The 23,130-nt window shown below is 54.8% G+C and overlaps 3 protein-coding genes across 7 annotated transcripts; all 3 read right to left on the reverse strand.

Annotated features, from left to right (window-relative positions):
• Positions 1 to 99: 99 nt before the first annotated feature.
• On the reverse strand, positions 100 to 9,450 carry LOC147042780 (A disintegrin and metalloproteinase with thrombospondin motifs 2-like). 4 transcript variants are annotated; one of them, XM_085936511.1, is made up of 26 exons: positions 9,311 to 9,450; positions 8,239 to 8,609; positions 6,812 to 7,004; positions 6,629 to 6,738; positions 6,482 to 6,565; positions 6,006 to 6,089; positions 5,795 to 5,948; positions 5,503 to 5,608; positions 5,268 to 5,411; positions 4,929 to 5,061; positions 4,692 to 4,805; positions 4,450 to 4,595; positions 4,181 to 4,273; positions 3,715 to 3,797; positions 3,269 to 3,402; positions 3,055 to 3,178; positions 2,787 to 2,867; positions 2,543 to 2,706; positions 2,243 to 2,402; positions 2,033 to 2,165; positions 1,671 to 1,878; positions 1,405 to 1,606; positions 1,058 to 1,132; positions 863 to 974; positions 518 to 725; positions 331 to 458 (listed from the first exon to the last, which is right to left on the reverse strand). In XM_085936511.1, the coding sequence occupies exons 1-26, from the start codon at positions 9,378 to 9,380 to the stop codon at positions 447 to 449; spliced, it is 3,498 nt and encodes a 1,165-aa protein (XP_085792637.1). In that variant the 5' UTR covers positions 9,381 to 9,450; the 3' UTR covers positions 331 to 446. The 4 variants fall into 4 exon arrangements, with proteins under 4 accessions (XP_085792636.1, XP_085792635.1, XP_085792638.1 ...); XM_085936510.1 differs by having other exon boundaries at positions 100 to 725; positions 6,812 to 6,980; XM_085936509.1 differs by having other exon boundaries at positions 100 to 725.
• On the reverse strand, positions 9,090 to 15,633 carry tmprss15 (transmembrane serine protease 15). 2 transcript variants are annotated; one of them, XM_085936536.1, is made up of 23 exons: positions 15,444 to 15,633; positions 15,113 to 15,250; positions 14,945 to 15,035; positions 14,733 to 14,842; positions 14,273 to 14,413; positions 14,055 to 14,204; positions 13,554 to 13,659; positions 13,303 to 13,459; positions 12,856 to 12,997; positions 12,672 to 12,761; positions 12,464 to 12,589; positions 12,144 to 12,287; positions 11,962 to 12,072; positions 11,759 to 11,882; positions 11,336 to 11,431; positions 11,209 to 11,258; positions 11,089 to 11,139; positions 10,775 to 10,919; positions 10,527 to 10,702; positions 10,357 to 10,452; positions 10,147 to 10,286; positions 10,026 to 10,080; positions 9,090 to 9,950 (listed from the first exon to the last, which is right to left on the reverse strand). In XM_085936536.1, the coding sequence occupies exons 1-23, from the start codon at positions 15,556 to 15,558 to the stop codon at positions 9,835 to 9,837; spliced, it is 2,670 nt and encodes an 889-aa protein (XP_085792662.1). In that variant the 5' UTR covers positions 15,559 to 15,633; the 3' UTR covers positions 9,090 to 9,834. The 2 variants fall into 2 exon arrangements, with proteins under 2 accessions (XP_085792662.1, XP_085792663.1); XM_085936537.1 differs by lacking the exon at positions 15,444 to 15,633 and having other exon boundaries at positions 11,962 to 12,075; positions 15,113 to 15,337.
• Positions 15,634 to 15,914: 281 nt separating this feature from the next.
• Positions 15,915 to 22,926, reverse strand: csf1rb (colony stimulating factor 1 receptor, b). The gene is made up of 22 exons (XM_085936535.1): positions 22,812 to 22,926; positions 21,877 to 22,146; positions 21,480 to 21,791; positions 21,194 to 21,330; positions 20,956 to 21,118; positions 20,617 to 20,884; positions 20,408 to 20,523; positions 20,220 to 20,328; positions 19,976 to 20,136; positions 19,766 to 19,878; positions 19,405 to 19,534; positions 19,227 to 19,328; positions 18,929 to 19,039; positions 18,720 to 18,864; positions 18,560 to 18,621; positions 18,266 to 18,357; positions 18,071 to 18,193; positions 17,873 to 17,984; positions 17,700 to 17,799; positions 17,495 to 17,615; positions 17,323 to 17,416; positions 15,915 to 17,223 (listed from the first exon to the last, which is right to left on the reverse strand). Exons 1-22 carry the CDS (start codon positions 22,867 to 22,869, stop codon positions 17,153 to 17,155), a joined length of 2,970 nt encoding a protein of 989 aa, XP_085792661.1. The 5' UTR covers positions 22,870 to 22,926; the 3' UTR covers positions 15,915 to 17,152.
• Positions 22,927 to 23,130: the final 204 nt, after the last annotated feature.

A 23,130-nucleotide genomic window follows, 5' to 3' on the forward strand; every position in this document is an offset into this window, starting at 1 on the left:
TCAAGAGACATATCCAATCATCTCTTTTTTTATACCTGTAGACCGTATCAGGCTCTCCGTTGGCAGGGACTGAATAGAATTGATGATGATGTTATTGACTTGAGCAGGAAGGGTTGAGACTTTATTGGACTTACACAAACAAGCACGGTGAATGTGCGCCACTCTCCAGAAACGCGTCCTACAAGGCACCATGTTTTTGGCGGCGTCCGGGCCACCGCAGCTTCTCGTTCAAAAGCTCCTGTATGCGTTTGTTTTGCGTCCGCTCCCGGATGGGGCGACCCCGGGGCACAAAGTGGCTCTGCGAGGCCCTCGTCCCATCGCTGTCCAATCCCACAATGCCGTAGTTAACCTCGGCCCCTGAGTCCTTTGCCATCTTCGGAGACGTCGGCGGAAAGGGAGACCAACGTTCGTCGGCGGTGGGGCTCTTCCCGCCGGGGGTGATGACATCACCTGTCGTCCTGAGGGGCGGAGTCAGGGACATTTGACCGGCGGCGGTTGCAGTGGCGACAGAGGTTACCATAGCAACAGTGGGCGTGGGCTCAGTGAGGAAAACCAGCGGCACGGGCGTAGGCGTGACCGACTCGACCACATCCCGGGAGACGGCATACTCCTCGTCGTCGTCGTAGTCCACATAAATAAAGTCGGTCGTGCTGGGAGACTGAGTCGTGGGCCAAGCACTGCTGGTGGGGGAGGGGCTTGGCTGTGGCGTCACTGAGGCGGACATGCTAAAAAAACATCACAAAGGGGGCATTATGAGCACGTAGAAACAAACACACAGACACTTAAGAAGCTCACGTATCACGTTGTTTGAAAGCTGACTATGCATATAAAGGTGCGTGATGGCAGCGCGGTTGCGGGTCACCTGAAGTTGCTGCAGGACTTGCAGCACATTTGTCTGTAGGCCACGTTTACACAGTAGCGACTGAGCGACTCCATGCGACAAAACGCCGACCGGTCACCACGACAACGCAGCCCTGCAGATACGATACACCCGCAAGCGTCATGACAGCCTAGCACAACTGGAAGAGCAACAGCGAGTGGAAAGAGTTTGCGCTACTTGAGGCGGTCTTAGCCGGCGCGCCGTCCGTATTGGATCTGGACAGCCACTGGACCATGAAGCTCTTGGGGTCACCTGCGGGAGAAAACCAAAATGAGGTCTGTCTGCCTTCGCAGATGTGCCTGTGCTGTTTGAGTTTGGAATGCATATCAAAAATACCTATCTGTTACTTTACAAAATATACTAGCTCAATTAAAAGTACAAAGAAGTCCTCCAAATTGTCACTCAGAAGTACCTGGGCTAGGATTCCCACCTGTGATCAGGGAATAAATTCCACTTTGAAATCAAGGTAGCGCCTGCGCACTTCCACGCCTGCACACGCTGCGCGACACGTCAGGCACGCTTACCGCCACAGGGTGGCGCACGACATGTGCGGTTAGCCATGGGCGGGACCAGGCTCCTGCAGTCCCCAGAGCCTTCCGGAAAGCCTTGCGGAGAGCCTTGCGGAGAGCCTTCTGGAGAGCCTTCTGGAGAGCCTTGCGGAGAGCCTTCGGGCCGCACGCAGGCCACCTGACGCTCCTGCGTGCCGTTGCCGCAGGTGACGGAACACTGCGACACAGAACCTGCGTCACCGCCACTACCCCTGAGCCCGCTACCGCTGAGCCCGCCTTACCGGCGTCCACGGCCCGGCCCGCCACACCGCTGGGCACAAGAGGCGATTGCAGGCCCGCTTGGCATCCGGCCGGCGGTCCTGGCAGAGTTCGCTGTTGACGGAAAGCCGCCGTCCGCCGACGGAGACCAGCTGGCAGCCCACCCAGCGACGCTGCCACCCGCTTTGGCCACAGGAGGCGCTGCATGCCTCCCAGCCACCGGTCATCCAACTGATTGGTTGGGAACAGAAAGGGCATCGTCCTTCGAGTGTACACAACGGGGCTCACCGAGTGTTTGATGCTCTGACGAGTGTCTGACGTTACTACGGTAACCACCGAAGCGTTCCCGCCAAGACCAGCGGAGCGATACCATTTGTCACCTTACCGTGGCGGGCTGCAGACGTCGAGGTTGCAACTGCGTGTGATGGCTCTCGGCTTTCTAATGTTGGAGCAGAAGGTTCTCTGAACCATCACCCCGTCGGCCTTCCGCCGGCATCCGAAGCGGGTGTACTGTTTCCCTGGTGAGAGGAGGAGGAGTCAAGCGGTGCTCCGCATCCACGGCAAGCGGGTGGCGGGCGGGCCAGCCCTGGCTTACCTCCGCCGCACGACTTGGAGCACACAGACCACTGCTTGAGCGCCCACTCGTAAAAGATGGCATCCTCCTGCACCAGGTTGGACTCCAGCGAAGAGCGCAGGTGGTCCTGGATCACAAACTTGTAAGACACCGTCACCTTGGCGTCGCCGTGGGAACGGAGCTACCGGAGAGAGCGAAAGCGGTGTTTCTCAAGACGGCACTCAACAGCGAGTTGCACCCATTGAGTAGCTGCAGCCCTTTTTCAATGTGCCGAAAAGTAGCTAGCGCTTTTGCGCAACGCTACGCTGAGCGTTCGCTCACCAGGATGACCACGCCGTACTTGAGCGGGCCCTCGGTCCGCACCGCCTCCTGCTCCTTTCTGTGCGTGTACTGCCAGGCCACGCCCATCTCCACCAGCGTGCGGGACGTCGGCTCGGCGTCCTTGTCGTTCAGGAACAGGCGACCGCTCTCCTGGTTCTTGAGCGCTGCGCAACCGAGAAACTCGGGGTGATGCGGGTGGCGGGGCACGCGGGTCGGCCGGAGCTACGGCGGCGCCGCCTCCTACCGAGGACGTGTGGGGTCCTCCTGAACTCTTGTACCAGGAGGTGTCGCGCTCCTCGAGGAATCTCCAGGATCTTCAGGAAACCTAAGCCGCCGTATTATTTGTCCAGCGGTAGGCAAAGCGTGTGGAAATCCAAGACGAGAAAGAAAGCGCAAGCGTTACGGCTACAAGCCAGATGCACAAAGTACGACGACACGGCTCACGACCGATGACACGGTGTATGAAAAGCGACGCTAGCAAGGGCTAGCAGGAGCTGGGTGGACAGAGTCACCTGTTTTGTTGGCGCTGCGACTGAAGTTTCCCTTGATCACACGACAAGTGGAGCGATCTCCACCGCACACGCCGCAGCGGTCCTCCTGGCGGTCCGACGCAATCTCGCCGTCACAACCTACGTGCTGCCAGCAAAGGAGGAGGAATGCAGGTGAGGAAAGGGAGATGAAATGATGACACGAGCAACCATCACCAGGAGCGTCACAAGTAGGCACCTCACACTCTCCTCGGACACACACGCTGTAGGCGTCGTCGTAGGAGCACAGCGTCCCGTCGTGCACCGCTCTCTTCATGGAAACCAAGGCCCCCGTCTCGTTGGAGCGACAGAACAGGTTGCATCGCTGGTCAGCTGATGGAACGCAGCCGTCCAGAGACACGCCGAGTGAGACGGGAAGGAGGCAAAAAGCGTGCGAGAGAGAGAAAGGCGTCACGACTTGGCCAATGAGAGCGGGCAATACGGTGTGGCCAACAGATCACGAGCAGGACGCGGGCTCAGCGGGATGTTTTGAGGGAGACATTTTCAGTCTGAGCAACCAACAGTACATTTGCAGATGACTGCCTGATGACTACTTCAACATGTGGCAGGCAGGCCAGGCCAAGCTAGGGTTAGGCAGGCTAGGCATGCTCATCCAATTGTGTGCACATGTGCGTGTGTAGTTACGGTCGCTGTGTTCCACAGGCAGCCAGTGATGGTTTTTTCCCTGGTATTCCAAAGTGTGGTCCCAGGCGCTACACTGCTCCGCCCTGAAACACACCACGTGTCAAGTCATTCCAGGACATTGTTTCCCCGCCGGCATGCCGAGTCACGGCAGTGGAGTGGCTTCATCGATTGCTTACAAGTTACTACTCTCATTATAGGTCAGTCCAAGTCATTACACTCAAGTCCCTGGTGGTCATTGCCATCATTCAACAATTTACATTCCAAGTCAATCCACGTCAATCCAGACGTCAAGCGGTTCCAGGTCAGCTCATTGAGTCGATAGCAATTAAGCAAAATCTTTTTTTCTCCGAGACGACAGCTGGAGCAGAGTCGCGCTCGAGTCAATACGAACACAGAGAAATGAGAGGGCTCACCCGATCGATCCGAGCACACGGCCATTTGACTCCACGGGGATCTTCTCACTCACCTGAAATCAGTCGTGGGCGGACACTGCTTTTGTTGGTTGCACAGTTGGAACTCAAAAGTGTTTCCAAAGCAGGCTCGCCCCCCGTTGGCTGGCCTGGGCACAGCAACAGGAAGCGTCTACGTGTTCATTGGGTCGGTCCCAGAGCCCTCGTGGCTCGACTATGATTGGACTAAAAGTCAAGTAGGAATTCCTTTGAGATACCCAGCTCACCATACGGTTGGCGCACCATACAGATCATCGGGAATGATTCCCAACACAACCTCACTCACGTTGGACTATCGCAGCTCCTGGAGCGGATCCGGACGCCGCCCCCGCAGGTCCTGGAGCAGCCGGTGTAGGCGCTCCACGAGCTCCAGCTGCCGTCTTGTCTCAGGAGGTTAGCCGTCAGTGTGATGCAGAAGCCTTTGAAGCAGTGCTGAGGAAGACGGACAGAGACGCGCGTCATGCGGACGGAGTCGTCGGGACCGAGAGCAACGGCAGGGCGCCGGCCAAGCGGGGGCGTTGCGCTCACCATGTCGGGTCCGCACGGCGTCCCGTCCAGAGGCGGACCTTTCTTGGATCTGCAGAACAAAGGATGGTTGTAGTCGCTGCACCACAGCTGCTGGCAAGGCTGTGGGTTGGGATACTGACGGCAACAAACAAACACACCAGCATGGATCAACAATTAAGGGTCCAGCACCCTCCTTGCCTCCCTCCCTCCTCAGCAAAACAAACACAAGGATACCAAAATAAATCAACAGAGACTTACAGCGGTGCAACTTCCGTATCCTGGACCAAAGTCAAAGTTGCACTGCTGCTCCATGGAGTACTCGAACCCTGGCAAAAGGGGCGGAGTCGGCCAATCAGGGCTGAAGGGGTCGTCTCGGAGACAGTCGTACGTACTAACCGGGGAAAGACAAATACGTGTGACGCGGGGACGGAATGGGACGCACGGAGACAAGAAATGGAAATTAAGGGACTCAACAGAAAGGGAGGACAAGTGGAGAAGGAGCAGGCAAAATAAAGTGGTGGTGGGCCGGCCGGCCAGTCGGTGAACACGAAGTGGAAAGGAAGGGGACCAGAAAGGGACAGACGGCAAAAGTCTTACTGCAGGTACTTGTGAAGCTCGCTCCAGCTGCATCTGGACCAGTGGTAGCGGTAGAACGTGGCCTCCACTTGCGGCGACATGATGCTGCCCACGAACACGTCGTCGTCGCACTCGTTGGCTTCACCGTCGTGCTCCATTCCCAACCTGCGTGAGCGAGCGGCGGCGACACGCTGCAGCAGCGAGGGCAAAACGGCGGGCGCCCTTGGTTTTGCGCTTGCGTCTTTGTGTGCCTCACACGTGTCCGATTTCGTGCGCTGCCACGAAAGCTGACGAGAAACCGTCCTCGAAGACCAGAACGCAGCTCTGGTGCATCTTGCACATCCCTGTGACAGGAGCGTAGCCTGCGCATACATAGCGCTACTATTAGCATACGGAGCATTAGCGCCAGCAGTGCTCAAGCTTGTTTTAGCGCTCGGTTGTAGTACACATAGGCATCATTTGTCTTCTGTTAGCAGTGTGCATTAGCACTGGCTCACTTTGTTAGCTCATATTAGCAAAGTAGGCTGGCGCTTAGCGCTAGGCAGTACCTAGCATGCCGGAGGGTCCAAACTCCCGTCTACTCAGGTAGACCAGGTGGTCATGCTGCTGGTTAGGGTTTTGCTCCCTCTGCTGGATGTAAGACCAGCCGCATACGTTCTCCAGGCTTTTCTGGGCATTGCCCACCGAGATGAGCTCCTGGGACTAGAGGAATGACCTCTCAGTATCACGAGTATCCATGAGTCATGATATTTCTGGTACCTTGGACGGAGACAGCATGACGATTCGCACCAGAACAATGTTGATGTTGGCACCAAGAGACTGGTCTTGATAGATCTCGTTAACCTGCAACACATGGGTCCCAACACTGAAGGAGCTGCTTCCGCTTCCACTCAACTTCTAGAACTATTACCTCAGAACGTTATGCTAAAAGCTGAGCCGGGGGACTTGATTTAAGGTGCTAGTTTTGAGGACCTACAGTAATTTATGACAGACTCCTCTTGACTTGGTCATCATCAGACAGGACTCGCAGACTAGTACCAGGTAACTTGAAAGGTCTTGCTGTTGAGAAGCATTTTCACCATACCGTGGCGTGCTACATGTTGTGTTTTTACAAGAAATGTTGTTTTTTTTGGGGGATCTGCTTTGTCTCAACAACTTGGGACTTGGTTGAGGGTTAAGAATGGAGCCAAATTTTTGACGAGCACGTAGTGTACGTGACTAGTGCGTCTACTTACGATGTTCATGAAGGTGAGGAGGTATTTCTGGACCTGTTGTTGTCCGTGGAAAAGAAGTACAGAATAATCCACGGCGAGCAGGACCTGCGGAGTGAGGAGGTTGAGTCTTGGGACCGACAGGCCTTGAAGGAACGTGACGTTCGTTACCTCTATGTTGAAAATATCTGCCTCTTTGATGTAGCGCCGCCGCCGCCGCTGCTGCCGCCAGCCTGAGGCAGACTGGGACCTCGGCAGATCCGGGGAACCTAAGAGAGGTCCTGAAGACACCGTCAAAATCGTCAGCGAATGCCAACGTGGCATCGGATGCCGATGAAGAAGCATTCTCCTGACCTCGCTGGAAGTCAGCGCTTTGACGGACCCCCCGTCGTTTGGACTTGACGATAGCGGACGAGGGATAAACGACGTGCGGTCGTCCTCCTTCCCCTCCTTCGCCTGCCGGCCCCCCGCGATGCAAGGGCTCAATGAAAAAGTCAGCTTCCCTCGTTCGAATCACCCCGGCCTGCCCACACGTACACGTACACCACTGATGAGTGGAGTTCGACACGGGAACGACTGTACTGAAGGCAGAATTGAAGCAATTAAGAGCGTCCGATGATCTACTGAGAATCTACTGAAGGCCATTTACGGCAGAATTTACCAAAGAGCCCAAAACAAAAACGAGGACCTCCTTGTGATCCAAAAAGTCTACTACTATCTACTGAAGAGCTACTCTGCGTCGACAAAAGGTGTAACAACGCTTCCGAGGAGCTACTGAATGTCTTAAGATTTATTGCCCAAGAGCTACTACTGAAGGTCTACCGAGGCGCTACTAAATGTCCACTGGGGGTTTCGAGATCATCTAAACTGCAGATGCAGTGGGTGAAGGACTGCGGTTGTGGAGAAGGGAACGGGATAAGAGCGGAGCGGATAGGAAAGTGTCGCGAGCAACGGGAAGTTTGCAAAGAAGACTTATTCTTATTTCCGAATAAGAGGGAGTGCGAGTACGTATGAAGTCCTTCCCGTGCGAGTGTTTGTGCAGCTCATTCCTTTCGACAAGTCTCATCTTTCCACAACATCTGGATCCCATCACAGCTGCGTTCTCAGCGGCCAGACATTGAAAAGAGCTCCGTGCGCAGCCCGCCAGTGTGCAGGCAGTGTGCAGGCAGTGTGCAGGCAGTGTGCAGGCAGTGTGCAGGCAGTGTGCAGGCAGTGTGCAGGCAGTGTGCAGGCAGTGTGCAGGCAGTGTGCAGGCAGTGTGCAGGCAGTGTGCAGGCAGTGTGCAGGCAGTGTGCAGGCAGTGTGCAGGCAGTGTGCAGGCAGTGTGCAGGCAGTGTGCAGGCAGTGTGCAGGCAGTGTGCAAGCAGTGTGCAAGCAGTGTGCAAGCAGTGTGCAAGCAGTGTGCAAGCAGTGTGCAAGCAGTGTGCAAGCAGTGTGCACACTCCGCTCTCCCATTCCTTACACCTTAGTTATCTGGCATTTTGACTCCATCGCTTCCCAGCCGAGGAACACGCAAAATAGAATGCGGGCGTGGAGCTCACTCTTTACTGAAATTACCATGATCTTTTGATATCACTTTGGTCAAACGGCCGGCCACAGGTGGCTTCACTGATGGTTTGCTTTTTGCTCGTGTACAAATGAGTCAGTGAGATAAGTGCAACGTGTCAGCTGGTGTATGATCTAGACTCTAGATCTAGCACCCCGCCACGCTGGACTTGATAACCGAGCAGTCTGTCGAGTATACAGAATGTCATTGATGACATGAGATGAGCGCCACTCACCAGTCCGTCACAGTTGCTAAGGGCAACGGTCGTGTCCTCCATGTTGGACACATTCCCCGTGAAGAGGCAGCCCATGTCCTCGATTGGCTCCGAGCGCTTTGGTTCCGACTCCTGCCACCACTCCATGGTGGCGTGCGGGGCCACCAGGCGGAGGTTGGAACGCAACCGCAAGTGCATCTCCTGTCCAAACACAGTCACGTTGTAGAAGATCTCCGAGTCCGACGTCCATGTCTCGTTCCGGGGGGCGTGTCTTTTGCTGCGCAGCGGCGGCGGAGACTGGGCAGAGAGTGACACCGACAGGAAGCGGCCCAGCGAGTCGGTTCTGACTGGGCGAACCACGCTGAACTCGGACAAAACCTCATGGAGGGAATCTGAGAAAAACAAATCCATCGCCTCAGGGAATGACTTCGTCCTTTTTTTTTTTTTAAACGAGAAACACAATCCTTCACGTCATTGGTCGACAAAGACTCGTTCAAACGACAAACGTAATTAATCAATCCGCTCATTGGCAACTTTTCCAGCTATCACAGACACACTTTCCAGCACGTGATTTGCGGCATGGAAACTTGTTGGAAGGCTACTATGATTCCATCTTGTTTCTTATTAGAGCAGATTGGAGACGCGACTGATGGAAATTGTTATGCACTGGAAACAGGACAACCGACGAGCAACTCCATCCATATATTAGCATACGATACTAATTCCATAGACTGTACTGTATGATGAACCTGATCTAATATATATATATATATATATATATATATATATATATATAAACGCATCCTCTAGTCACTAGAGGTGCCTTGTCAGATCTTGCAAGTTCACGAGAGAATACAAGATACTGCAGCACACATTTTTAACAATTTTTATGACATCATCCGCCAACACTTTTAACAATTTTTATGACATCATCCGCCAATCAGTGCACATATTGGCACGAATGAATGAACCAAGCAGAGAGGTTTTATACGCTCGCTCAGTCTCATGTATGTTGTATCGTCGTGTCAAATGGAGTAGTCAAGTACGATCAATGACAATATTAGTAGTGCTGCTGCTAGTTATTTGCGGTTACCTGTGCTGCGAGTGCTGACGGGAGAGACGCCCACAAATACAATAAACACCGCGCACACTAGCAAGTCCATATCTTCATGTCTTCATATCCTCGTGCGTTCATACCTTCATGTCCTGGCGACTCGACTGACTTTCGCTGTGTGTGCGTGCGTGCGTGTGCTCGCGACAGTAGAGTCCTCCTGACTCCACCCAGTGCATGTGCTTGTGCGTGCGTGCGAGCCAGTGTCTTCTTACGGCCGGCCACGCAGTCAAAGTCAGCGAGAAAGAACACAGTAACGTGATAAAATAACTGCACATGGAATTTGCACTGCGGCCAATAGGCGCAGCTCGAGCTGAATGATGTCATCGATAGTCACGGCCTCCACGGTGGGGGGGGGGGGGCAGAGGAGTTCAAGGAAGACGAGGAGAGGAGGAAGTTGAGGAGTTTTAGAAAAAGAGGGAGAGGACAAAGCAGAAGAGAAGAAAAAAGAAAGGGGATGGGAAAGTAGAGGGGGCAGGAGAGGAAGAGCAGGAAGAGGTGGATGATCACAACGGTGACCAGGAGCGTCGCGTTTCTGCCATCCAGGCGACAAAGGCCGAGACTCTGGCGTAAACGCCGGGTCGCTCGGGCCGACCGCAACCCATCCCAAAGGACGTGACACCTGTCGGAGACCCATCGATCGCACAGTTAACTTGATTCCAAGCGTGAGTTGAGAAACGGAAGACCGAAAACAGACCGATCAGAGTCCAGCGTCCTTCCTCCTCACACATAAGCGGACCGCCAGAGTCGCCCTGTGTGAAGAAGTCACGTGTCTTGTCAAGTGGCTTGCGGGCAGGTTTAGGGTGGATGGTGATCACCTGACACGAGTCCACTCCGCCCTCTGGGAAGCCCGCGCACAGCATTTTGGACGTGATGGTGTACTCGGGCAAGGTGCGCTGGCACGAGACCTGGCCCACCAGGGGAACCTTGGCCTCCTGTAGAATGTCTGGAAGAGAACCTGCGCAACAGACACACACATGAAGACAAACAGATGGCGAGACAGACAGGCGGACAGATAGGTGACGGACCCTCTTCAGCCTGCCTCCCCCATCCGGCAATCCAACATTTCTTTCCAGCTGTCAACTCTCGAGCGTTTTCAGGCAAACACACTGGCTGGATCAGATCTGTGCACACACCGATTCAGCACGTGCGTGTGATTTCTTGGAACAGGAAGCGGGCGGCTGTGTCAAAACACTACCAGTGAGGTTGGCGGGCGTGCTGAGACGCATCATGGCGATGTCGGCCTCTTTGCTGAGTCTGTTGTAGTGCGGGTTGATGATCACGGCATCAATTTGGAACGAGTGCACGGCCCCGGCGTGGCTCTGAGCCCGAAGCCCCAACTTGGCCGACCAGCGGCCCAGGGGGCGCTCCTTCCTGCCAAAGACGCGTCGTCAGCTCCACCGCGCCGTCAGACCTGGCGACGGTCAGCCCGGCGCTCTCACCCACCCGTACACGCAGTGGGCGGCAGTCAGCAGCCAACGGCGACCGAGCAAAGCGGCGCCGCACACGTGGCGACCGTTCCAGTGCAGCGACACCATCCACGGCCACGCCCCTTTGGCGGCGTCCGACCCACCCACCACTCGGACATCCCCTTATTTGAAAAAGGAAAAAAAAAAAAAACAGCAAACGCTAAATCAGGTTGGATATAGCGACAACGTAAGAAGGGTGAAGTGTGAAGTTTTTTTTTTCCCCCAGACAGAAGAAACACAAATACCGAGTATGTGACTTTGCAAATGTTCACTGCAGTTTCCCGCTCTTACCATCCGCTGACTGGTCGGTCGTGTCGCTGGCGACGAGACGAAGGCCGCATGCTTAAAAGACAAAAAAAGGCGACAAATGTAATGCGCCGCGGGTGACTTAGATGAAGGGTGGCGACTTACGCTGATTGTCACAGCGGAGGGAAACCACACGGTGGCCCACGCAACGCTCGCTGCGAAACCAAAAACAATCAGTTGGAAATGACATCAAGCGTTTGAGAAAGACACGCTCTCCCAAGTCTTTGCGTACCTCACGCTGGATTCCAGACTTCCGTTCGCGGTGACCTCGACACTGGCGAAGGGTGAATCTCCCGGCGCGGCAGGTAGCAGCTCGGACACCCCCGACCTGGACGACGGCTATGGGTAGTCCACTTGTATTTGCAGTGACAAATCGGAGCCTTGACTTGGTCTTCCTGTATCTCACGTGCTGACTGACTGGGCAGCGTCCCAATTAGAGCCGTATCACAAGTACTGACAGGTCAGGTCCTACGAGTACTCCGGACTGGTCGCTACGTATCGGTCAGATCTATCTCTTTTGGAGGTCAGGTAGTTGGAACAAATAGTATCAATCGAGAAATACATCATCGAAGAAATAATTGGCCTAGGTCAACTCGAGTGGCCTTTGAATCCCCTGCATTTTACTCAAGTAGTCAACCTGTATGCTACAGTCTACCTGTATCCCAAGTACTGACAGATGAAAACAGACAGGCGCGGGGTCCAGGTGTCTCCGCACACCGCGTACTGAGAGGAGGCCATCTGAAAGCGGAGACGACCGGAGGCGTTCTCCTGCAACACAACTGAAAGCGCTCGTCTGCGTCAAGTACATTTCGCTCAGGGTGACCGAGTCCCGCTCGGCATGATCGGGGCCGTCCTCACCACAGTTAGCTTCGTCTGAAGCGTCGTCGCAGTCCACCCTCCCGTCGCACTGACGCTTTCCATGGATACAGCTGCCCGTGTCGCATTGGAACTGCTCCGCAGCGCACGGTTCTGCTTTGGCCACACGAGCACACGGCGGCAGCGCGTCTCCGCAACTTCATATCGGTCGCGGCAGACCTCACCTAAAGACCCCAGGGCAACCCCGGAGGTAAAGTTGGCTTTGAATCCCCGTCCGTTACCCGAGCTGTCCGTGAAGAACCAGACGGTCACCCGATTGCGCGTTGAAAACAAGTCTCGGGCGGTGCCGCCGCTCCCAGTGAGCACGGCTACGCGAAGCAAGGGGACAGACCGCACATCTTAGTACTAGGAATTAGCCGTACAGTCAGTCCATTCTCGTCTCCTCACTAGCGTGTAGGAGAGAGCCGCATCCTGGAAGCATTCCCACTTCATTTCTTCAGTTAGGCTAACGTGCCACCATAGTCGTGAGACGTACGAGACTCACCCAGCAAGGTGGAGCTAGGCCCCACCCCGTCGCGCAGCTCCACTATGTCGTAGTTGTCTTCGACATCAAAGTCTAGGAAGTGGACGTGGATGTTTCGACCTGCCAGAGCGTGGAGCGTCCACACGCCTGCGGGAGCAAAGGATGACCACGGCAGACGTCAGGCCGCTTTGATCAACAATCGCTCCTTCCGACGGCCGGGCGTTCTCACAGCGAGCTCCGTTCCCGTAGTCTCGCGGGTAATTTGGCGAACTGAAGGTGGAGTTTGGCTCCCACACGTCGAAAGGACCGCCGCAGTCAGCTGACGTGAGAACGAACCAGACAAGAGAGGGGAGAGTCGGTCGCTCGGCTCGGCATAGCAATTACGGCCCGGGAGAGTGGGGCGCGGTGCTTACCCGACACGGTGGGGACAGGTGTCGGAGTGGGCACTAAGGTGGGTTCCGGGGGGGCGGGCCCGCAAGGCTGGGGCATCAAAGTGATGTCATCCAACGCGATGTCATTTCTCATCCCGCCTTTCTTCAGAGCTTCAAACACAATCTGCACACATCGATCGGAGTCGGTTCAGTCTGAAACCAGTTGGGGATCATGATCGGAGCAGCTCGAAAGCACTCGGAAAGAAGAAAAACAGCTTTCGACGTCAGTTGGAATTCTTCAAATCAGTGAGAATCATGATGAGTATAAAGAGAGCTAAATCACTTTTGCTGAATCCAGTCTGAATTGACGTTTAAAATCTGTAAATGGGTTAAAGGCGATTTAAAAATCAGCTTTTGAAATCATTTGGAAAATTCAGTAAAGTCCATTTTGATATCAGGCTTCAAATCAGTTTGAGTCACTTGATCCACCTGAGTGCCAGTGGTAGAGTTGAGGAGCACTTGGCCGTAGTTCCAGTGGTCGCCATAGTTCCCGTCCCTGCGGAACACCACCGCGTCCACGCCGCCTGGATATGCGCCACGTAGCGACAGTTGAAGACGGTGGACGTCTTCCCCAAACATGTGATACCTTGAAATTCAGCCCACACCGCCCCAAGACAGGCGTAAGCACGAGTTGAGTTTTACACCCGTCAACCATCTCCTTGTTAGTTTGTGCCGTTTACCAAAAGCCTAGGCACATTGGCTGCTTGGGCCCAGTTAGAGGTAGGCTGTAGATCCTGAAAGTCTTCAGCCATTGGCCAGGACTCAGAGGGGTGATCAAGTAGAAACCTGAGTCAGCAAACACGTGATTAGAACTAGGCTAATACCATGCCAACGCGATGCAAAGATGCTAACTCGGGACCTTACCGAGACCCGATAAAAGAGCTCATCGAGGACCTCTACCTGATTCTATTTCTGATCCCAAAATGTATATGGCGCCAAATCCAAGACCTTAACCCTAAGACCTTCAGATCTGACCAGGACCTGTCATGATCTAATGGCCGTTCTAGGACATGACCTGATACCTGATTCAAGACCACAGCGGCACCTGACCTAAACTTGATCAAAGAGACAATCAAGGAAGTCATCCTGCAACTAACTCAATACTGACTCGAGAAGCTGATATTGTAACCTGATCTGAAACCTGACCAGGACTTGAACTCGGTCTGATCAAGAGCACTCACCCGACCCGTTTCCTAGCGTGTGATCTGTGCTTGGGCCACTGAGTGGCGGAAATGTGGCCCCTCTGCTCCGAAGCCAGTCACCGTCGTCTTCGTGTTCCTGCCTCCAGAAGCAAAAGCCGTGCTCAAACGTGCAGGAAAGCTTCTCCGAATCTGAAAAACAGCAACAACATAGTAACACTTCTTTTGCCACAGTGGCTCAGAGGGAGCGGCGTGAGCACCTGACAGTTTCAAGAGGTCGCCGGCACGGAAGGTGGCGTTGAATCCCGACGCATCTTCCAAATTGTCTGAGAAAAACTCAATAGTGGATCGGGCAGTCAGAAGCCACACAGTCTCGGGAGGGGTGGAGCCCGAGAGCTCGGCTGCAATTGAAGAATGAATGATATCGATTCGGGACCGGTTCTATCTCAAGTGGACGTGAGCCAAGATCCGATACAGGACCGGGCCAGGAACTTGGGCGAGGACGTGCCCTTGACCAGATCCAAAACCTATGTTAAGACCTGAGCTAGACCTAATTCAAGTCTTGACCGGGACCTTACTCTGATCCAAATCCTCTGCCTTTTGACCTGATTCAAGGACCTCAAAAATGACTTGATAGGAATTTAAACCTGGATCTGATCGAGAACCTGACCCAAGACCTGACCTAGGATCTGACGAGGCACTGCTGTAGGCCCTCCTGACCTGCCATCTTCTTCTCAGGACCAACCCCTTCGTAAAGTCTCACGATATGGACATTTTCTAGGCTTTCAAACTTGTGGAAGTTGACCTGAACAGAAAATCCACTTTGGACCCTGAAGGATACAATACAACAACAACAAACATTTATGGTTAAGCTTCGGCAATGACTGTTTGCTAACCAATTATGGAAAGTGCCCAAAGTCTGCGTTTTAGACCTGACGATCCAGCGACAGAAGCTGCTGTTTGCTGATGAGGCAAACCATCCCTTTGGGCCGTGCAGTGCGAACTGTCCGTCACAGGTCGTTGCTACGGAAACAGAACGACGAGCTTGTCGCAACGACAAAATCTTAAGACTTAAGCGAGGTGGAAGGTCAGGCACCGACCGCAGCGAGCGGAGTCTTCGTCGGAAGCGTCGGCGCAGTCGTCGATGCCGTCGCACAGCCGGTCGACGTGGACGCACGTGGACGAGCGTTCGCAGGAAGTGTGGTAAGGGGGACACGTCACTGGATGCACCTCCGCCTCTGGTAACACACGCACGTGCCTCTCGTTAGCCGACGACATTTTTTTTTTAATGGCGTAATTGCCCGTTGATGCCTCAAAATAGCAGCAAAGCAACCCCTCGATTCACAACACGCACCAAAATGCCGCCGCACGAGGGCGGCAAATTCCCCTTCTTATCATGTACGGCGAGGATGATGGAAGTGAGGCGTTCACCTGGCGGCGACACGTGCGTCCACATCAGCGCCGTCAGCGCAGCGCAGCACAGCAGCACCACGCACAGGGCTACCAGCAGGAAGTGGAAGGGAGAACAACCGCCGCGCCCTCGCATCCTCGATGGATAACTTCACACCTCGACAGATTGAATGACTTGGGTTACCTGAGCTCTCACAATCGGAGCGTCTGCCCAGCTAGCGAACGGAGGAACAAGTGAACGTACAGCATAAGCACCTGAACCAACTGACAAATAAGGAGTGAGCGAGCAACGGTGGCAAAGGCCAGGCATGTCCTCCCTCTTTTGCCCGGGTTAAACGGTCAGCCCGACAAGGATTTGAATCGGGAGCGCCGCACAAGAGAGACGTGCAGCCGGCCGGCCGCGGTTGGCGGGACGACCGCGGCTGGCGGCACGACGGACATCGACTGAACCGACATCCGTGGTTAAAAAATATGTGCGAGTGGGTAACAATCATTTATTCAATGAATGGACCTCAAGAAGAACCCATGGGAGCACGCACCGGAAATAGATTCGTAAAGCCACCAATGACCTCCAAAACGACGACGTAAATAGACGAGTCTGTCAAGTGAGGTCACGAACATGAGATGAGAATTGCGAGAAGGCATAAATCGGTGAACAAGTGCACGGATAAACAAATTCCCGTCAGAGTAAATCAGTAAATGAGCGAGTGAAGAAGGTATCGCGTGCACGAGTGAAGACATCCCAAGGAGTAAGGTGTGAAGCGACGGCTTACCTTCAGCTTTTTTCCCTTCTAAATGTCTGGAGCCCGAGAGAAGATATGGGCACTTTTTATAATTGAGCATCAAATATTGATAAGCAGTGCTCACGCGCGTGCGCTGACACAATAAATTGGGTTTTCGTGCGAACGGAAGGTACGGCGGCAGTAAAAGTGTCACACGATTTCTGTTATTGTTATTAATGCGGCTGTAAAGTGCGAGAGGACAAGGTGAGCAAACGGGCGTCCGCCAATAAACCTCTGACTGCAGACACGTGAGCGCTTAAGAGGGCAAAGTGACTTTGTTTGTCTCGGTCATTTGAAATGTTGCGATGCAGGAACACCAACGTTGTCTTTTTAAAGGCCGAGCGGCACACCGTCCAGTTCAATGGCGCCATGCTAACATACAATGCCAAAGGCCATCCATTCATTCATCAGCTAAAGGATGCAGCATGCACGTTCAAGTTTCACTAACAAGAACTGACCGGCAGCGCTCAGGACGCCGGCCGCTAAGTGGGAAGGTCACTCGGCCTTTTCCTCTTGCTTGAAATGATGATGCATATCCATCCAATAGAACTCAGCGTACCCTAACGCCTTGTGGCGCGAGGCGCTACTGCACCGGACTGTAAAACAGCCCGTGCTGTAAAAAGCCACACGCTTGTAAATCACGTATGCAAAGCGGTACAATGTCTTTTTTTACAATGGTCTTTTTTTTTTTTTTAATTCTAGGAGGGGGCAGATGTGGCCACATGCGAGCGAATAAGTAGCACCGCACGCCATGGCAGCAGAACGCCTTTTACGGGATGATGCCACAGCAGCAACTTGGCTTAGCAGAAGTGGCTCGAGATAAGTCAGGAGTCGCTATAGTAACGGTGCAAAAGATCGATGCAAAATTCATCGAGCCTCTGAGCGGGTCGGCCTTTGACGTTTGGCAACCGACGAAGCATCGGTGACGGCGAAAGAAATCTTGGTGCATCAGGAGAGCTGGTAAATGTTGCTTGTCACGGCGGCCATCTTTTTGGAGTCTTCAGGTTCCTCGCCGCCCCCTGAGGCAAGAAAGACACACGCACGCGGTAACGGCCCGAGGACCAAAGACGCGCTGGGCGTCCTGAAGAAAGACCAAAGCGCCGCACGGTGACAGTCACCTTGCTCGTCACCCTTGGCGGAGCGTCCACTCCCGCCCGCCTCTTCCTCGCTCCCTTCGTCTTCCTCGCGCTCGTCGATGTTTTTGTACGTGGGCTTGAGCGGCAAAGAGAAATGCGGCAAACGTTGCGAGTATCGGTCAAGACACGGGCTCGCGTAGGGAGGTGGGCTCACCTGTTCACTCGGAGCCGCCTTGGCGGCGGAGGGGAGGAGCCTTTCGATCAGCCGAGCGATCATCTTGAAAGTTGGCCGCTCGCTCGGCTCCAAACTCCAACACGACGTCATCAGCCGGTATCTGCAAAGGAGAGAGAGGGGGGCGGGCGGGCGTCAAGTGCTCTGCGTCCGTCTGTCAGTGGCGGCGGGCGGGCGCAACCCTCACATTTGCGGCGGGGCGAAGTCGGGCCGCTCCATGTGGCCGCCGTCCTTGATCATCCTGTAGAATTTGGTATCCACGGCAACGTTGGGGTAAGGACTCTTCCCTGAGGGAGATAGGGAGGCAGCCAGAGGTCAGAGGTCGCGTGAGGCCACGACGAGGCGCGCCGGCGCCATTACCCAGGGAGAAAATTTCCCACAGCAGGACGCCGTAAGACCAAACGTCGCTCTGCACCGTGTACACGCACTGGAAGATGCTCTCGGGGGACATCCACTTGACGGGCAGGCGCGCCTGCCCACGCAGCAAAGGTCGTGTTGTTTTGACATAGCCGTCTACGTGTTGTGTGTTGGTGTTGTGTGGGAGTTGCGTCCACTGACATTTCCTTGTACGATGTAGCTGTCGTCATTGCGTATGTCTCGCGCCAAACCAAAGTCGCAGATTTTGGCAACGTGGCGGTCGGTCAGCAAGACGTTCCTCGCTGCCACGTCTCTGTGGATACACTGACAAAGGCGTAGGCGTGAAGCCACCATAGCGCAGACCAGTGCAGACCAGTGCAGCGCTCTCTATGTTACATTTCGTGTCGAGAGGAAGTCCAAACCCTGAGCCACTTGGTACGAGAACCTCATCAGGTCACTTATACACAAACGTGCACTTCGCTCAACACCTGCAGGACACACACACACACACACACACACACACACACACACACACACACACACACACACACACACACACACACACACACACACACACACACACACACACACACACACACACACACAGACAGACGTGCACACTCAAAGGTCATGCGTGTATTTGATGTGTGTTAAACCTGTGTGTTTGTGACAATTGTGTGTGTGTCTTACCTGAGTGGGAAAGGATTGGTTGCATTTCCTGATATTCGGAACAACACGAGATCCCGCTGTCACTGCAACACCAAGGGAGACACGGACGGACGGACGGACAAACTACAATTATGACATGCAGGCACGTGACAAGTAGTGGAGGAAGAAAAGGAGGTCTGACCTCCGGAGTCTGACATTGGAGTATTTGACGTCGTGCTCAGCCGGCTCCGGACTCAACGTAGCCGCCACCAAGTGGTGAGCGCTCGCACGTAGAAAGTTGAGCAGGTCGCCGTGGAAACAGTACTCAGTGATCATCAGCACGGGCCCTGCGAGCGACGTCGAGGTCAAGCGAAGACAACTTCCCGAGAGGCGGACCGGATCGGACCGAACCTCCTCGAGTGCAGGCTCCCAGCAGGTTGACGATGTTGTCGTGGTAACCGAGATGGCTGAGAATCTTCAGCTCACACATCAGCGCCTCTCGCTCCTCGGAGTGAGCACTCGCTGCACACACAACATTCTTGTGGTTGCGGACTACTTTCGTAGCGTTGTCGCGTCCGTGTTTTTAAGATTTGCATCGCGGTCGGTCGGCTGGTCGGTCGGTTACGCAGCAGCACTCGTGTACTCGCTACGTCGTCGTTATTGACATGCGGTCGAAACGGGTCGTGTTTGTCGTGTAGTTGGCGTTTACGTTTGAGCATCTTGACGGCCACGCGGGTTTCGTCTTGGCTGCCGAGGCCGTAGGCCGTGGCTTCCACCACCTTTCCGAACGCCCCCGAGCCCAGCACGCCCCCTGACGGAGAAAAGCCCACGGGAGGGGTCAAAGGTCAAGGCCGGCAGGGCCCCAGAGGACGGTGCTCAAAGTGTACCCAGGCGGAGCTTGTCTCGGGGAAACTCCCACTTGAGGTTGTTGTATGGCAGCAGGCCGGGGTCCACAAATGTGTAGTTGTTGCCGTAGCAACTCTCCACAATCTTCCAACGGATCTCGTACTTGGGTTGCTATGAGGAGGAGATGAAGTGTGAGAAGGAGGAAATAAGAGGAAGGAAATGGAGAGGAGGAGCAATAGGATCAGGAAAGCCGGAGGCGGGAAAAGAAAATGGAGAGGAGGAGCAAAAGGAAGAAGAAAGCAGGAGCCAGAGAAAGAAAGTGGAGAGAAGGAGCAAAAGGAGAGGAAAACGGGATGAAGAAGAGCACGGGGGAAGAAAGCGCGTCCACGGCCAGCTACAAACCCGTCTGATCCTGCAAACGAGGAAGACCACAAGCAAGAGGAGCAGGCCCCCGCTCGCCGAGGCCGCCGCCAGGGACGCCGTCAAAACGTTCCCGCTGCCAGAACCTGCGGAGCCTGCAGAACCCAAAACGGGAGCGGTGGAGACAAGCTCTGTGGTTGGTTAAAGTAGACCAAAAAGCCTCTTGAATGAACAAGAGAAGCAAAAACCTACGCAGGAAGAAGACATCTTGCGAGCGTCCCACGCTGTTGATGGACACGCACTCGATGGTGACGTCCTCAGCCGGCGCCGGGGGCAAGGGCAGGCTTTTGGTCAGCACCTCCCCCTCTTGCGTGACAACATCACCGGGCTGAAGGTCCCCGATGTCACCGCACCTACGTGAGGAAAGTCGAGTGTCGCCGATGAGCCAAGCAACAGAGATGTCGCAACCGCCCGCCCGCCCGCCATTTCAACATACGTGTTGACCAGGCCGCCGCATCGCGACCACAAGATGGTGGGCGGCGGGAAACCCGAACCGCTGCAGGTCAGGGTGCCGTTCTCCATCGTGATGACTCCGCTCGGAGCTCCTGCGTCGCGCATAAACAAGCCGTCAGATCAACGGTGGCGCACGGCCGGAATGGGGAAGATGAAGGAAAGGTTGCTCACGAAGAACTCGCAGGTCAAAGTCGAAGGAACCGTTAACGAGGCCGTTAGCATAGCGTAGCGTGTAGAGCCCTTTCTCTTGGTCGCGCACGCGGCGTAGAACCAGGCTGGCTCGGGATCTGCCAACGGAAACTTTGCTCATCATCGGAATTGATTCCAATCGAGGAGCGAGTAAGACGTGCAGCGGAGCGGACACGGAGTAGCACGCTAACCTGTAGCCATGGGCCGCGTGGCTCTGCGTGCGCTCCCGCCGGCCGTTCCCGGGCGTGGGCCAGGTCCATCCGAGGCTCCTGACCGGCGGGTACGCTTCCACAGTGACTGTCAAACTCAGGTCTCCACCCGCGAGCACTTCCACCGTGCTGCTGTGAACTTGGGAAACCTCCGTGGCGTCCAGGCTAAAGTTAGCCAGCACTTGGCTGACATTGGCGCCACCCGGGGCTGTCGTACGGTGCTCCAGCAAGGCAGTCAGAAAGGGAGCGTCTGGCAGCGAGAACGAGCGCATGTGGAATCGACACGACTCACTTGAGTTGTGGCGGCAGTTTTAGGCTCACCCAAGACCCGGAGGCTGGCCGTCGCCGTGGCCTCACCGGCCTCGTTGCTCGCCGTACAGGTGTAGCGTCCGCTGTGCTGTCGACCGACGGCGCCGACGCTCAGGGTGTTGTTCAGGTAAAAGCGCTTGCCGACATAATGCAGCTGCCGCGTGGTGTCGGGAGCCTGTTGGCCAGCCGGCCGGCCGTGCGTCAGTGTACGACAAAAGAAAGCAAAGCGGCTCAAGAGAGCAGGTCTCACCTCGACATTAGGATATGTCCAAGAGACGTTGTAGATGAGGGAGGGGTTACTCGTCGCACACGTCACCGCAAAAACTTCTCCCTCCAGACGCAAAAAGTCTGTCTGATTCAGCCACACCTGGGGAGGATGGCGCTGTCCTATATAGGCCAGAGACAAATACTACATACGTAAATGAGAGCTGGACAGGCAAGACGTCCAAAGAAGGGCTGGGAGCCAGACTGGCGGGAAGTAGTCAAATGAGGGAGGGGAAACAGTAGAGAGGTACGCCCCCCCCACCAAACCTTACTTGGCGAGACAATGAGGTGCAGCGTGTCAGATGTCACGCGTTTATTGTTGTTGTTCCAGGCAGCGCAGACGTAGCGCCCGTTAAATTTCGTCTCCACTTTGTGTATGAGCACTCCGGCGCGAGGATTCACGCTCACGTTCATGCCCGCGGGCAGAGCCCCGGCCAGCCCGCCGTCCCGCTCCTCCTCCGACCGCAGGGTGAGGTTGCCGAGCGACGGGTCGGTCAGCAAACAGCGGAACAGGAAGTCCTCACCCTCCCGGACGTTGGGGGTGAAGTGGGGCGTGACGAAGACCCTGGACGGATCCGACGGATCTGAGAGAGGACAGACAAAGGGCCGTGACCTCCCTCAAGTGAGGGCCGGGGAAAAGGAATCGCTGACCTGGCGGCAGCGGCTCACCTTTGACGTACAGGTGCACCGAGGCGCCCAGGTGGCGGAGGTGACGCTCGGCGTAGGAGCAGCGGTACGTTCCCGTGTGTCTGGGTTCGGCACGCCGCACCTCCAGCACACCGCCGCGCTGCGACGACACTGAACGAAACGCCGTGCTGGACCACTGCAACGACGCGTTGCCGTGACAACTTAGGCGGAAAGGCGAGCCTGCGGTCAAAAGCGCCTCGGACCCGTCCCGCATGGGGTCAGAGTTCAGCCCGATGGACGGCGGGGAGAAGTCTAGAAAGAAGACAAACGTGTCTGACGCGTGATCAGCAGACCGCAGCGGCTGATCCGTACTAAGTGATCCATTTTTTAGTCCTTGAGATGATTGGGAATGTTTTTTTTGTGAACACGACGGTTGAGTTTCACAAGATGGGGGGAAAAAAACAGAAGTGAAACCTTTGACTTTAACGTCTGTCAGCAGTTGGGAAGTAACGTGCGTGTGTGTGTGTGTATGTGTGTGTGTGCGTCTGGAAAAGAAAAAGAGGAAGAAATTGCGCTGTCCTCATCAGGATGAGGAAAATGGTCAAGGTGGTCCAAATGTCAAGTCTTATTTTCCACAAAATAAGAATCTAAATGTTCACATCCTTACAATAGCCACTACCACACCCAGAAAGCAGGTAGTTGCGCCCACATAGCATCTATCAGTAGACTGGCCGCCCTGTCTCCAAATGTGCCTGGTCAATACTTTGATCCAGTCTTCTACAGGCTTGAATGAGCACAAAGTTACACATAAAAGAGGCAAACATTCCGTATATTATGGGTGGAAAGAAGAAACAAGCAAACAAACATTTGTTGTGCTTTGCGTTTCAAGGCAAGTTCCGCTTTGCCCAAAATAGCATGAAAAAGGACCAGATGAATAACAACAACAACAACAACAGCAAATTGCTTGGCTTTCTGACCTTCAGCAGAGACGATTGCCAGTAGGAGCCAAGGCAACAACATGTTGGGCGTCGTCATCTTCTTCCTCCGACTGACTGACTGACACTGGAGCAGCTCTTCAACTTCCTGGCAGGCAGGCAGGCAGGCAGGCAGGCAGGCCCTCGAGGCTCAGTGGCTCAACCCATCTCCTCAGCCCCCCCCCCCCCCCCATCCCAACTGGCCCTCAACACAAACTGCGAGGCTTCTGCGGCCGGCCTTCTGTTGTCTCTCTCAATGAAATGCAATGAGCTCTGACAATGACAGGCCAATGCGCTTCAGAAGGATGAACCTTTGGGATGT

This window comes from Syngnathus leptorhynchus, chromosome 17 (genome assembly GCF_054491065.1).
Source record: "Syngnathus leptorhynchus isolate UIUO chromosome 17, UIUO_Slep, whole genome shotgun sequence".
NCBI classification, from domain to species: Eukaryota; Metazoa; Chordata; class Actinopteri; order Syngnathiformes; family Syngnathidae; genus Syngnathus; species Syngnathus leptorhynchus.

Excerpts from the sequence above, each read along its gene's own strand:
- LOC147042780 (XM_085936509.1), bottom strand. The coding sequence starts at position 9,380 with ATGGACTTGCTAGTGTGCGCGGTGTTTATTGTATTTGTGGGCGTCTCT. Across the intron at positions 8,610-9,310 it reads CGTCAGCACTCGCAGCACAG|ATTCCCTCCATGAGGTTTTG; the intron begins GTAACCGCAAAT and ends TGTTTTTCTCAG. Across the intron at positions 3,403-3,714 it reads GCCTGTGGAACACAGCGACC|CTGACCAGCGATGCAACCTG; the intron begins GTAACTACACAC and ends GCGTTCCATCAG.
- tmprss15 (XM_085936536.1), bottom strand. The coding sequence starts at position 15,558 with ATGCGAGGGCGCGGCGGTTGTTCTCCCTTCCACTTCCTGCTGGTAGCC. Across the intron at positions 11,432-11,758 it reads TGTCAGTACTTGGGATACAG|GTCGGGGGTGTCCGAGCTGC; the intron begins GTAGACTGTAGC and ends GCCGTCGTCCAG. Across the intron at positions 10,287-10,356 it reads GGGGAGGCAGGCTGAAGAGG|GTTCTCTTCCAGACATTCTA; the intron begins GTCCGTCACCTA and ends TCTGTTGCGCAG.
- csf1rb (XM_085936535.1), bottom strand. The coding sequence starts at position 22,869 with ATGACGACGCCCAACATGTTGTTGCCTTGGCTCCTACTGGCAATCGTC. Across the intron at positions 19,040-19,226 it reads GGCCGTCAAGATGCTCAAAC|CGAGTGCTCACTCCGAGGAG; the intron begins GTAAACGCCAAC and ends TTGTGTGTGCAG. Across the intron at positions 17,417-17,494 it reads AGGCGGCTCCGAGTGAACAG|CCCACGTACAAAAACATCGA; the intron begins GTGAGCCCACCT and ends TTGCCGCTCAAG.